A 15,452-nucleotide genomic window follows, 5' to 3' on the forward strand; every position below is an offset into this window, starting at 1 on the left:
TACCCTGTCTTGTCACACACTGCCTACCTGCAACTTGAAATAAGCTGTGGATTTTGTGCATTATGTACAACAGGGAAAAAAAAAAGATTTCTTTTCTTGGGCGAATTCCAACCTTGTAGATGATAGTGACTGGTAGAGTTTTAATTTTTTTTTTTATTATTCCTTTGGAGTCTTCAGATTCATAAAATACAAAGTTTGAACAGCCTGAGTAAGACGGGAGTACAGTCAGCGTAAGATGCAGGGCAAAATAATCCTCAGCTCCAGACAGCAGTGCATGGGCAGCTGCTCCTAGAACTTACAGCAGGTTTTACAGGAGTAGCTACTACATACAAGTTGCTTTCCACAGCCGAACTCCCAAAAAACCCTCCACCACTTACTACTGCACAATTAAAGGTTTCAGAAGTGCCCCCTCTAGCATGAAGAAAGAAAACCAGCATCCTCCTTTAAAGACTCACGGCTTTTTTATCCACGAAACAGACATGCACATCTATCCTGCCTTTCTGACCACGCAGATACAGAGAGGCCCATCCTAGAACAGGGAATCTAAAATATACATAGATTAACCCATTGCATATATAACTTGCCCCTATTGGAGCAGGATGCTAAACACCATTTGCTTCAGCTGAGAACATAAATCAGTGAATGATTATCCACAAATGGTTGCCTGTTTATGAAGGCAAATACCAATCAATGTATAGCCTGAAGCATAAAGGATTGCTTGTATATTTTGTCCTGTTTTATGTGTCTGTGGATGTTATTTATGATAATTTTTTACTGGATCAACTTCAATGGATTCAAAGTGGTTGAGGGTCAGCCAGATTTTAAAAAAAAAAAAAAAGTCTGTAGACTTAGAGCAAGATTCATAAAAGCTGAAAAAAATGATGTTTTGAGACAGAAGGACAAGTGTAGTTTTGAGAACGCACAACTGCCATCAGCAAACGCAATGGAAAACAGGTTCTGAGAACATTTAGCATAATACTGTATCCCCCTTCTAAATCCCTTTATAACTAAACATTTGTAGTTCAGGTCTTAACCTGGAATCAGAGCAGCAAGAAAAAAAAAAAACCTTTATATTTTGGCAGACTACTTATAATCATCTAAATGGTTCCTTTTGTATCTTCCTTTGAAAAACACCAAGACAAATGTAAAAGAAGAAGAGTACGTGGCATTCCCCTTTTGCAGTACAGCAGTTCCTATGTTTATGGCTGGAAAGCATTTTCTGGTAGTGTTGAATGCTGTGACACTAGAGAGGACCAAAATAAGATGCAGATATTCAGATGCTAAGTTGTGAGGGAAATGGGGACAATCTGGAGGATGTGTTTCTCAAAAGCGATGATTGAGGCTTTTGCATTTTTTCTTGAAAATTAATCTTTTCTTTGGTTTGCTTTTACTAAGACTATTAGATGGCTAAATGGGAAAACAGTTAAAACAAGATCACTAGACAAGTGATGTCTGATGTGTTTCAATTTGGTCAGCACTTTTGACCCCATAGCTGTTACCTACCATGGACAAAATATGATCTGTTACTGGAGTAACACAATTCTGATGTTTTGCTATCTTAAACCTGCAAGCCTAAGTGGAAAGAGACTGTGGAACAGACTCCAGTGAACTGCTCTGAAGAGAAAGATGAAGATATAATTCTATGCTTAACCAAAAGAAAGCAAGACCATAAAGATAAAATACACAAAACATGTAAGGTCACTGAGGAGGATACCCACTAGACTACTGCTTTAAGTGGACCAGGCTAACTAGACATGATGTAACTATGCATGGAAATTATTTTCCAAAGTGTAATTAGCAGGTAGCAACAGATTTGCTAGCTCTGCTAGTTGCTTTTCTGATAAAAACGACCAGTAGGTTAGCACCAATATGAGAAAATATTTGTCAGATAAAAAAAAAAGCAGAAATAGTAGGAATTTTGGTAGAATGTGGAATTATAAATTATCAGAACTGATGAACGGAATTTCTTATATGGCACCAATCGCTATCGAGAAATAAATGGAGATAATACTAGTGAAAGCAGGCAAATTAAGACTACCTTGTTTGACAGGTGTGACCTTCATTCACAACATTGTCCCTAAGGGCAGAATCAGGCATGACCATCCAAGAGAGAGAGCCGTTCCCTGAAGGATACAAAGGAGACATAGATGGCTCCTGTCATTTGCAATTTGCAATTCAAAGTGCTGCTTTACTTTCTGAGGTCACCCAAAACTCTCTTGTGACTTAAGTCATAACTTGAATTTATTTATTCCGTATCCTGTTTACTAATTCACTGATAAGTCCCTCTCACCATGCTAACCATTCACTGCATCACATGGCTTCTTTTCTACACTAGAACAAATCAGCCCTTCCCATTGATGCCTTTGTAAGCACATTGTCAAGATTTGTTCAACACCGAAGCAAAGCGCTGGCCTTGTGGACTGGATGCAAGGTATCACTGTAGCAACTCGGTGTACTGGTGATACTGCATGGTTTTCCTTCTTTGCCCCCAAACTGTACTGCGCTCCTGCCAAAAGTTAACTTTACAGGAGAGCAATTCCTTTTCAGAGGACAGGGCTGCCTCTATTGTCCTGACTCAGCACGCTCAGAACAAAATGAGTACCAACTGCAGAAAGAGACATTTGTAATGCTTTCTCCAGAACATAAAATAAACAGAGTGAATGCACAGCTGGCCTGGTAGCAGCAACAGAGCCTAAGCCTTTGCTCTTCATTTGGCAGGAAGAGCTGCGGTGCCTGCATAGGAAGGAAATACTTTCTTTTCACCAGACCTCTTTGCCACATTCAAGAACACCAATGATAAGATACAGCAGCTGACTCGAGAAGTGGACAGAGCCTGTTAAGATTTTACTTTTAGAAAATACTTTTAGAAAATAATATACTGCCAATCCAGAATACATGGATTTTTCTAGGTTCCTATCAACCTTGATTATTACACCTCTAGTAATACAGAAGCCAAGATCCTGAACTGAACAAATTCAAAGAGAAATGTCTTACTCAGGAGTAGGAAACTGCAGAATTAACTGAGATGTGTATCACAAACCAACTTCAAACACGTAAACTAAAATCACCGAATGAAGGATTTAATGTTGGGTTCCTACGACTTCTACCATGCTGGCAGTTTCTGTGATTAAAAAAGCCACAAATCTTCTTCTCAGAAATTCATTATGTAGCATTGTACACTAAAATACAGGATGCTGTTACACAACCAAGCATCTGGGGAGATTAACCCCGATTTAAAAAAAAAAATAATCTCTGGGAAAAGCAGCTATTTAATAGAACAAGGATGACGGCAGAATAAACTACCAGATTTGTGCGACTGAATCAAGTTGGATGTTAGGAAGTATTATTTTATGAAACAACAAATCAAACAGAAATATTTACCTTGATCCGAAGAGATGCTGAGTACAAAGCTCGCAGTAATTTCCCACCAAAAAAATAGAGCAGTATCTTTACAGAGAGGGAGGACTAAAATGACTTGGAACATTGAGGAATGTGTTTCTTCACAGTACCAAAGAAGAGGAATTCAGGGAAGCCTCATAAGAGGGTGTCCTGAGACATGGTGAATATGAACAAAGGGGCAGTCGAACCTATGTTGCAATGACAGCTGTGGGCAACGACAGAGAGATGAGAGGCCAGGTGGGAGATACTGCCAAGCTAAGAGCAGACTGAAAAAGCCTTTGGCTGAGTTGGAGATAAAAACTCTATAAGGGTTCTCTTCATATGTTGTAAAGCTACCCTCCCACTACCGATAGTCACTTCAAGGCTCAATCTCAACACGCAGTTAAGTAATTTCTGTACTACAGCTCTATTTCACCATTCTGAAATTCTACATAAACACTACATAATTAAAACAGCTAAAGCTTTTCCTGACAGTTTTCTTGCATTCAAATATACGTGCTCATTCTTCCAACTATGAAGCATCATTAGTACTTGCAAAAAGTCTGCTCCTTGCACTAAACAGAATTGCTTAACTGATTTTATAAGGCATTTACTGTAACTGGTCTTGGGCACAAAGCAAGCAGTCTTTTTTTTTTTTCCCCCTCCTTTCAGTAAAGCATCAGAACTGTCAGAAATATCCATTAGTAAAGAATTTGTCCAAGAAGAATTCTATCATATTGCTGTTATTACAGGAAAGACAAGAAAAGTAATCTCAGACAAGGACATATGACTTGGCAGACATGTGAAGCTGAGATATCAGCCTAATATTCCAAGAACAAACTTAACTACTGCCAGCAAGCTGACAGCTACAGTTCATGCGCATCTGCTGCTTCCCATGAACTTTGCAGAAGTGTGAAGTTAGACACTTAACAATCCTATCAAGTTAAAACATTAAAGAAAATACTCGGCACTCTGAACCCATATTAAAAAAAATTTAATATGTTTTTTTCCAAGATCTAATATATAAATGCAATGGTAATAACGTACTCTTCTTTTGTAAGCTTGGATGAAATATATTGAAGTCCACTTTTCGCATATTACATAAATAATCATCTAAAGCAACCTAGAAAAGAAAAAAAAAGTTTAGTCCATACGGTGCACACAAATAATTGGGCATTAAGTTTAAAAAGCAATACATGAAACCGAATGAGGAACTGCAAAAAGGCTTGACAATTTGCCTGTTTTTATTAAGTGGTAGCATAACCATCACATTCAAAGGATAAAAAAAAGGCAGGTTTTGTAAAGAGAAGCATTATGTTTTACTAGACCAAACAGCAAATTATAAAAATAGACAAGATTTTGGGCCCTTGCATCAGGGCAATGGTCTATGAATATACAGACATGTTGGGTGAAATGATGTAGTTAAAGAAGAAGGATTAGAAGTGTTGATCAAAACTATGAGGTTCTGCAGTCAGACACACATTATGATACTCAGAAGTTTTAGCTATTATATCCTCCCAAAATAGACACATGAAGCATTAGTTAACCATGCTTAATTTGATACTCTACTCTTCACAAACATATTAGCACAGAAATGAGACCATCACTTAAAGAGTGCATGATATCACACCCACCGTACAGAAAAAAGCAGGATATGCCTTCACAGGAACTTTCTTACTGAAAGATCTAGCCTGAAAGTAAATGGGGTAAGGTGGGAAAAAAACAAACAAACAAACAAACAAAAAACAACGTACTTATCAGGAGAATTTAACATTTCAGATTAAACATCAAATACTGTACATAATGATTAAAGCCTGTATTACAGACTGTATTACAAGCTTCGTCCCTTTTATTTTGACATCCTGAAACTGTAATTTTCCATTATATGCAAGCCAGCACCATCCTTCACTGTATACAAAAGTAATTACACAGAAAGTATGTAATACTGGGAGAGGCCTGCTAAAATTCTTACATGTTTTGACAACCTTACAGTTTACATATAATAAACTAATGTAAATTAGCATCCCTTGTTCCAACAAAGTTCCAAGTTGCATGTGATTTAATAAATACGGTTTAACACTTTTTTCCCCTACCAAATAACTCTTTGCATCCCAAGAGACAGAAATGATGGAAGACCAGAAATGCATTTCTCTGAGTGCATCTTTTTGCTCCAGTGTTGCCATCAGTCCCAGAAGTCCAGTTATGCTCCATTTACATTTATGGGACTTCAAAAGGATCTCAATGCCCCAGGACCTCAGTATCTTTGTATAAACAGAGTCTAAACCATGGCTGAATCAAATCCACAATTTAAACCCACATACAACTCAGGTACATCTAACAGAGCTGAAGCAAAATCTTCCTGTAAAGCTTATTTATAAATACAGAATCCCTCCTTGTTTTGCCTTTTCTTACAGGTTAAAACAAACAAACCAACCAACCAACCAACCCACCCTCTATGAATACTAATGAGAATGTATGAGTTTCTGTTAGTTTTCCATGGATCTGACCACACAACAGAGAAAATCAGGCTGAAACCTTAGGAGGGGAAAAAACTGAATCTTTTCAGAAGGCAAATTATTTTAAAACTTTGAAATGTAATAACACGTGTGTGTTATGTATATATATACACATACATAAAAGGAAAAGGCTCTTCCCTGATCTAATGCTCTGCCTTACTATTATTAATTGTGAGATGAAAAAAGAAAGTAATTTTGCTTGACCTTCTTAACCCAGAATGGATTGCATGTCATTCAGAAAGCATGTTATCTTCCGTGGTAAATTGAGTCCATAATGAGCTAGCATAATTGAGATAAATGCAAAAAGGAGACCCTCTTTTTAAAAGAGGAATGGGGGAGAGGGTGCTTAAGAGAAAAAGGGGGAACATGTAAATGTATTCATAGACTTTTGAAGGGATCACTGTGGGACTGACAGAGTACTTTTATTATATGCTTTTATTCTAATAAAACACACAATTCCTAAAGAAAACTGCAATCTTCATTATCTTATTTTGCCCTCTGCTGGTCATCAGTCGCAGTATCAAGAAGAGCTGACCACACTTCAGAAACTTTTCTCCCAAGATTAAGTCCCACATTACTACAATATGCTTCATATAATATTGCTGAGACTTAATTTAGCATTTAAGGATTATGTTTCTTCTGACTGTGAAAGGGGGCTGGTAACTGTTACCCTCATCCTCCAAAATATGTGGTTTCTGTAACAAATGCTGAGATTGTTTAAACCTCTCTGCAGGTTTAAACTTTACCCTACCCTGTAATTGCAACTAAGACAGAGGGTAAGTGGCTGAAAAGACCCTCAGGCAACACAAGATGGTGATTTTATACAGAAGAACAGATGCATTTAAAGGCACCAGCCCATTACGTTCATGTAAAGTCTGGAAATACCCAGCAAATGTTGCCAGCAAAAGCCTATTTCATCTATTAGGGGAGAAAGTATCTTTATCCTTGCATTGACAAAGACCATCTGATTATCAAGGAGGCTAATACCCGTTATTACTGCCAGCTATTGCCAGTTCAAGTGGTTTGAACACTCTAGAGATCCTGCACTGTCAATTATTCTTCACTGATGATGATGGAGGCTGGAAGCAACTATTCAGAGAGGAATTTTTTTATTCTAATTAAGATGCTATAGCCCATCCATTTAAAAAAAAAGGGGGGGGGAGGGTAAGGCACCAAGATCAACATTCAACTGAATAAAATGCTAATGCTGCCCTAATCTGATTTGTGTTTATACTTTTCTGTATAGTCTCCAATTACATGATCATATTGCATATTTTCCATAGGACCTTCCCAGTGCATAACATGGGCAGGGCTCTAGGAATGGAGTGGGAAGAAAGCAGGGGGATAAGGTTCTGCCTGTTCTCTTCAGAAGCTGGTTGGCATGTTGGGAGCCAGGGGACCAACGCACTAAGAATTATCAAATTATCTGAAAGGCTCTGAAGAACTGAATTCTCTCCCTGCTTCTGTCCCAAAATTTCCATGCAATATCAGCTACCAAATTTTAAACAGCTGGACAATAAATGCACATTGCTCATTTTCCATGCATCTCATTCCTGATATGAGGCATTTCAGGCCAGGTACTTGGCATTTTTGTAAGCCACAGTTGCAACCAAAGTCAATGGGTTTTATACACCGTGCATTATGGGTTGAGGGGTGAAGAATAAAAAAAGAAAAATCAAAATATTTCAGCTTGAACAAAGTGGGCAGTTTTGACCTTGCATTTTCTTTGTCTCTGTTCCCTGCTTCTAAACAGAATAAACAGTTTCCTTGGACATGTGATAACAAAAACTGAGATACCAGGTGAAACAACATGAACAGGAATGCAATAAATGCATATTATAAATAGTCTGTATTAAAAATAAAGCCCAAGGCTACATATTATTGACGAAAAATAAAAACATTAATCAACTAACCACTGACTGAACAAACCAGGGATGCCTCATTTTACCTTCAGAAAAATGAAGAAGGGCTCTCCTATCTCTACTGCATAAAATACTGTGATGACAGGTAACGCTGTAATTGTGGATTATATTAATGGTGTAAAGGCAGAGATAAATCTGGCATTTCTTTGCTTTGAAGTGGTATCTTTTCAGACTACCTTGATTGGAAGTATTGGGTGCAATACTCAAAGTGTATGTGTACATGTACTTGTAGACATAAGAAACTCTTTACAGTGCTTCTTGCAAGTTTTGTTTTCCAGATAAAGGCAGACACAGCACTGCTGATGAAACATTCTTTTGCTTTTGTATTATGTACCAACAAGCAATTCAGAGTGTAGCTAAAATAAGAGCATAAAAGAAAAATAGAGTAGGACTGCAGTTCTTCAGGATTCATTATCCACTGTTCCAAGCAAATAAAGTCTTTCCTAATTCACTTGACTGTGAGCCAGGAAAGAAATAAACAGAAAGCACCTTTCCCAACATAGCTTTGAGCATGGCTGGTCATGTTAGGGAATGAATCCCCCCTCCCACACACGCTAACCAGCAGTTAAAGGCAACATGCTCTGCTTTCCTGGCAGCCATTCCACTGTGCTGTGAAATACCATATGCAGAAGTGCTTTCTATGGTGCTGATCCCATGCTATAGTTGCATTTATAAAAGTCTGCTCGAAGTTTCTGTCCCAGTAATAAGGCTTTTAGGCAGTATTTATATATATGCAATTGGACCTGGCTGTGAGTAAACTGCCTCCTGTACATACAGATAAATATAATATTCATACAGAAGTAGTTGTAATATTTAAAGGTTGTGTGTGGTGGTTTTTTTTTTCTCATTTAAACTCTCAAAGTAATTAAAGGTAAAATATTTGAAATTAAGTATGCAGCTGTAAGTCTTCTAAGAACACGTATGCACAATGCTTTGTGAAGATTAGCATCAATTATGTTTATTTAAATAAATAAAAGGGAAGGAATCTCACGTGTTCTAGATGAATATGGGCCTGGCTGGCAATGTCATAAATTACATCTCTCACATTTTTCTCTTGCTTGCCTCTTATGAAATCCTCTTGTGAAACTCCATGCTAGACATAGGAAGGAAAATCAAAAAGAGAAAAACCCTCAACCACATTTCCATTTTAGCTTCTCAAAAACCTGTCCCAGCAACCAAACTAACGACACAAGATTGAAACAGCCTAAATGTTTTACCACTCCCCCCTCCTTTTTTATTTCCCTTTTTTTTTTTCTGTCAGTCACTTGGGGAAAAAAAAAAATCAAGAGAACAAAGAGAACCGTTGGTACAGACTCTCTCTGCATGAATTTGTTCCCTAAAGACTTTGTGGTCAGTCAGATAACCAAGTCAGATTTTAAAGTTTTGGGAATTTAGAACAGTTTAGATGCCCAATTTTTAAAACCATAATCCAAGAATCAATATTAAGCAAAAGAAAGCCAGTAACAGCTATCACAGAAGCCATGCTGGCTTATGAAGCAAGTCATTGTCTTGGGATTGGTGTGCACCACCAGGCTTGCAAAAAACCCAAACCAACCCTCCCCCCCCCAAAACAAAACCAAACCAAACCAACCCCAAAAACCCAAACCACCAAAAAACCCCACCCCAAAACCCCCAAAAAACCCAACCCCAAACTTATTCTTTGACTATAGTGACCAATGTAAGACATAATACGATATATTCAGAATTGCACCAGTTGCCCATTCTTCTCAACAACAATCAGACGTGAAAGCTGTATAAAGGGAGGCAGGTAGGCTTCACAAGACATAGAGACTCCACTAGAACTCTGCAATACTTGCCAGCAGCTGAAATGCTTACAAGATGCTCAGTCTGCACAGAAGGGATTCAAGCTGTTTTTACAGTTTCACTGTGAATTTTCAGGCTATGTTTGAAAAGCTAAAAACTTGGAAGGCCTCCCATACCATCCTGTCCCAGAAGGGCTGAAAGCAGGGTGCAGCTCCTTTCTGCAGTCTTATAAACTTGACCTATATTAGTACCTGCATTTTCTGCAACTACCTAAATTACTAAACTTCAAATCAGAACTTTCAATTGTATTGAAATGATACTGAGAAAATACTAACACAACAGCCTTGAGCATCACCATAATTATATAAATTTTGGTTAAGTATAAAAACAACAGCATTAACATTTAGAAATAAAGACTGGGGATGAAGGAGTTACAGCTGCGATACCTACAGATCTAGCCAGAGAACATAAATGAAAAAATTTGAGCTTTAATCCCATTTTACCCAAATTGCAAGATCTGCTAAATTCCAGTGCAAATTAGGTGTACAGTTTAAACTAGAGGACTATAACATCTCCTACAGCAATGTATGGAATGTATGCTTATAGCTATCAAATATGTAACCAAAAAAAAAAAAAAAAGCCACCAAAAAAAAAAAACCCAAAACCACCAGCATGTTTATGAAAAGGTAGTAAAGAGAAACCCAAGAATGTTGTTCAGAAGTAAAATTTCTCACAGTGCTTCCTTTACGGGGATAGGAAAAGAAAAAAGAAAAAAACCAAGAACAAAAACCCCAAAACCCAGGCCCCATCCCATATGTGTATTTCTACACATTAATGGAAAAATTCCTGAAAGCTAAAATACTACTACATTTAATAAAAAAAAAAGAAAGAATAAAAAACCAGAAATCCTAGAGTTTCATGAAGGTCACTCCTCTCACCTCCCAAAAGATATAAAACCAAAAAGGTGTTCTGTTGCTGGCCTAATAAATTATGATCTCATATCTAACTGAGATATGAAACACTATACTGTTCAATTCCAGACAACTTCTCTTACCAACATACAAATGTCCATGGGAAGAAAGACCTTTTGTCTTGTACTGTGATACGGAGTTGCTCTTAAACAGGTAACTATGCCTTGCGCTTTCCCAATGTGACTGGCTGCATGGTCAGCATGGATGTCCCTCACACCTGAAATTGCAGAAATAATATGTTTAGAACATACTGTCAGGCCTTTCGAGGGGTTTAGTCTTCTCTGATGCATATCACAGCCATATTTAAGGAAAGTTAAGTGCGTTGGTCCATGATAGAACTGTCTGTGTTCATAAATTGCCCTGAGATCTCATCTTAGAGGTGCAAAGCAGCAGGCAAATTCACTGATTTCCACATTCAGGAGCAAGATGCCTCTTGGCTTGTTGCAGTTTCTGCAAAGGGTATACTTAGCGGAGCGCCACCTATTCAGATATAATACATCAGTACACAAACTCATTTTCATTGGCATGTCCTCTCCCAGGATAACAGTATTCCAAGAACTGTTTTTCCTGCCAGAAAAACCATTCAAGCATGAGATTCCTGACAAGCATTAATGCTTACAGCATGGCTTCATGATTAGCTGCAGCTGATTCAGCAGTGTACTGAAGCCAAAAAGAACGGTCCTACACTTCCCCCCTGAACCCATATTTCTGCCACCTCCCTTATGCTGTCATGGGCAATAAGGCAGTAGCATGGCAAACTGAATCAGATCACCAAAGCAATGGAAAACTAACTTTAGTTACTGTATGGTCACACAACTGTGAGAACTGAAAGAAGAGGGAGATGAGTGGGGCAGAGCAGCACCATCGCTCTTCATGGCAAGACCATACAAGATTGGCTTAGACTGTTCATAAAGCCATAATGTTTTTGCAGAACGGACCCAGGACAAAATGAAAATTTAAAGGAAAATGGAAATTAAAATTCACAAAAGCTCTAACAGAAGCAGCATTCTACAAAGAAAGAAATGAGGATACAGGAATTACAGACCAATGAGGCTAACTGACACCTGAAAACAATACTGAGCATACCAGATCCACTGCCCAAGCCTGCCTGAGCTTTGCATGGGTCTCAGAAGCCTTTGCTATAGGCTATAGGTAGACTACATGGACTTATTTTGGCAATGGCAGCAGAAAGCAGCGTGGCTTGGAGGAATCAATGGACATAACTTACTGATACTGACTGGGCAGCTCAGGCTTTGCATATAACTAGGAATTTTTTAAAAAAAAAACCAAAACCTCAAAGAGTAAGAGTTAGCAGTGACTCATGCTCATCCTGGGAATATATCCCAAAAGTGAGGTTCTGAAAAAGTTTAACAAAATTATTGAGTAGGACCAGACTTCTAACTACTTAGGCAATGAATCAGAGAGCACAATATTAATATTTTTAAATGACAGGAGCTGGGAGGAAGTACCAGGACTTTGGACAACGAGATAACCAGTCAAAATGAGCTTGACAAAAGAAGGAACCCGAAATCAGTAAGAATAAAGCAGCACTATTACTGGGAGAGATACACACAAACTGGGGACAGGTCAGGAATAAAGAAGCTAAAAAGCACAAGAAATTTAGCAAACATGACCTGTAATGAAACCAGGTCCCCCTAGTCTAGAAAAGACTGCTGATGGGATACACCAAGAAAAGGGCTGTGTTCAATAAATTTCTCCATTTGTGAGAAAAAAACACAGAAGTTAACTGTTTAATATGCAGTGAAGAAGACTTTTGCTTAGATATTTTGTTACACTGGTATATTTAAGAGAAGTTAAACATGACAATAGGGCACCTAGAAAATCCAGAGCCCCCACAATAGATTTTCAAGAAGAGGATCATCTGACTTGTATCAGAAGTGACCCAAGCATGACTGAACTTCTTCAGGATCAAAGACATTTCTCAGAATGGAAGACGCTGGTATTTCTCATACTCCTACACTTCTTCCATCAGAAGTTCAGAAAGACTTGCAACATTTCACTGATTTCCTACTGAGGAAGCGAACATCAGATGTTAAGAGATAGGTTCCTCATTTCTTCCTAAGAAGAATGTGCTCACCATATCTCTCTTTTTACTTTTTAAACTCTTTTAACCTCAGCATTGGCCTTCCATCAGACTAGTCTGATAAGCAAAAGGAAAACTTTGCTACTACAATACTAAATACTACTAAATAATAATTATTCTCACCCTTCTTTTACATCTGAGCTTATACAGGGAATACGTCCATAATGCAACAGACACCTAAAAGAAAGACACCCTTTTCTTCACTGCAAATGAACAGTTCTTTCTCAGTCTATGACTCTTAGACATGACACAGATACTAGCTCTTAACCACAAAGATCATATCTTTGTTGCGTTTTTTCTAGCTATTCAATTACTGATAGTTAACCTACTTTCAGGAAGAGGAGAGGATTCAAACCCAAATTTACAGTATCACCAAGGGAAGTTTATCGGTTGGGAAGTCAGCTGTTTCAAGATAACCAGTGTACTGCAATATAGAACAGCTGCAGAATAACTACAGCACTTTGTGTTCTGACAGGTAGGACAATCACAAAATATAAGCAACAAAGAACAGAGCAGTAGGAAACCGCACTTCAATGAGCTTTCCACTGCGCAGCTTCCAAGGAAAGTACGTAGTTCTAGGACAGGTGCAGTAAGGTTCCAGATTTATGGTTGCACATTCAAAAGATGTCCGAAGTATTACTTAAGACAACTTCTACTGAAATTAAACTCCAGTGGAAAAAGAGTGAGCTTTTTGAAACATCAATAACTATTGTACCTGCACTAATGAGTCACCAACAAAATCTAAAAAGGGGAAAACACCTACCCAGCATTTCCAAGGTGAGGTACAAGAGAGCACTCTGAGTGTTCTCAGCATACGTTTCAAGTTCCTGGATGTTATGGTATGCTCTATCATCCAAATTCTTCTCCTGTAATATGAACACAGAACTTCAGTAAAATGTAAATATAACTGCTATTTGTGCAAGTTTATTACTACAGCCAGGTAAGCCTAATCCACTATTAGAAAAAAAAGGACAAAATTAAGACATAGAAAGAGAGTATAAACTCAGATAGAAGTAGTCATTAAAGCTTGTAACAAGTCTAACATAACTAAATAGCTACATGCAACTGCAGCCAAGTCTGGTTACTGGAGCAAATAGAACCTTTTGGAATAATAAGAAATCAGAATTCTTCATAAAAAAAGATACAGCCGAAACAAAATATCATATGGTATTCTTACACTAGAGGGTTGCCAATTTTAATACTTAATTTGCATCTGAAGCACAGAGAAATTTATATAAATAGGAATGTATTTTTTAAGATGTGCACAAAAATCAATCCATCAAATACACACAAGTTCCAAAGTTATATGCAAATACCCCCAAAAATATAACATCCTCCAGCATTCTTCCTGTCCTAGTGGCTTTTGTGGTTAAAACTTACCAGTCTTAAGATTAAAAAACTCTGAAGTCTTTCACAGCAATGACAGTCCGCAAGTAACTGACCATCAATTTTCTCAACGTATAACTTCATGAGACACTAACTTTAGCAGCAAAGCTAGCTTAAGAAATTCCTGCCCTCAGTTACTCATTCTTGCCCTTCTGTCAGAGTTGGTAGCAGCATCACTGTACCAGTGAAATTCTTCTTCTTGTTTTTCCCAGAAAAAGGGTGGTTATTTTAAAATTCATGTGATTTGAATGCTCCAGTTTACAACACTCTTTAGAAAAAAATCCACAGCCACGAGAAGGAGAAGCAGCTAGGTGTGGCAGAAAGGTTCAGATGGGTCATTTAATTTTTGAGATTTTTATATCCATGACTCATCACGAGAGAAGGTATTTAGGGGCAAAATTGACATGGTAAGAAAAGAGGTGAGGAGGAATAAGATGATGCCAATGATGTAGGTTTGTACAACTTTTTGCAATATGCAAGATGTCCTTTCTCTTGGGGCAGGATTGGAATGGCACAAAAAGAGACCATGTATGAGTTTCCCTTCTTGCATATCATCTTTTCCATTTCTATTAAAACGTAGTTTTCCAGAATTCTTAACAGTTGCATATGGAGACCTTACTACTTAATCCCATAGGATGGAACTTCCTTCACTTCCATACAGAAAGGTGTCCAAGTGTAACTCCCAATGGATTACCTCTAGGGGTAACCACTTCAAATCAGGAATAGAGACCAGCAACAGAAAACATAAGCACAGATACACTGGTTATTAGAGCAGAGAACAAGAAAGATGTCAATCCACAAACTACATCTATTTTAAAGCAAAACTAAACAAAGGATTCTATTAGCCGTTTTGGCCAGAAAGAGCAGAAATTATAAGTAGGGGCATCAAAGGAAAATTAAAAGGAAATATAGCAGTACCATTCTTGAAGAGAAATACTACTGTCTGGAAAAGATTAATTACTTAAGCTTTTGTTTTACAAACAAACACATAAAATTAAGGGGAGAAAAACCACATACAAATAAAAATCAGACCTTGAGTGATAAATACTTACTCTTTCATCAATGATCTTCATGAACCACATTTTAGTCAAGTTATGCCTCTTGACAGCCTGAAAATTATCAAATAAAACATCCATGTTAACGTATACAAAGTGATGGTAGTACTGCATGCTGAAGGCTGAAATATATTTTAGATAATACTTTTCTTACAAGGATCGTATTCACTGGGTTAAATCAACGTGGCGTGTCAGTGGAAAATCATAGAATCATACGATTGGCTTCTTCAAATACAAAAATTTTCAACTGGCATTTGTTACAAGTTGTTGCACACAAAAAATGAAATCTTGGACATCAAGCCAGTTAACTAAAAGCATTTCTTCAAAAATATTTTTGAAAGTAATTTATTCTTTCA

The 15,452-nt window shown here is 37.6% G+C and overlaps 1 protein-coding gene across 1 annotated transcript; it reads right to left on the reverse strand.

Moving 5' to 3' along the window:
• Nucleotides 1-4,357: 4,357 nt before the first annotated feature.
• Nucleotides 4,358-15,177, reverse strand: NDUFAF6 (NADH dehydrogenase (ubiquinone) complex I, assembly factor 6). The gene is made up of 6 exons (XM_009579976.1): nucleotides 15,094-15,177; nucleotides 13,419-13,521; nucleotides 10,635-10,768; nucleotides 8,808-8,909; nucleotides 5,013-5,069; nucleotides 4,358-4,501 (listed from the first exon to the last, which is right to left on the reverse strand). Exons 1-6 carry the CDS (start codon nucleotides 15,175-15,177, stop codon nucleotides 4,373-4,375), a joined length of 609 nt encoding a protein of 202 aa, XP_009578271.1. The 3' UTR covers nucleotides 4,358-4,372.
• Between the last annotated feature and the right edge of the window lie 275 nt (nucleotides 15,178-15,452).

Source organism: Fulmarus glacialis, unplaced genomic scaffold (assembly GCF_000690835.1).
Source record: "Fulmarus glacialis isolate BGI_N327 unplaced genomic scaffold, ASM69083v1 Scaffold41496, whole genome shotgun sequence".
NCBI classification, from domain to species: Eukaryota; Metazoa; Chordata; class Aves; order Procellariiformes; family Procellariidae; genus Fulmarus; species Fulmarus glacialis.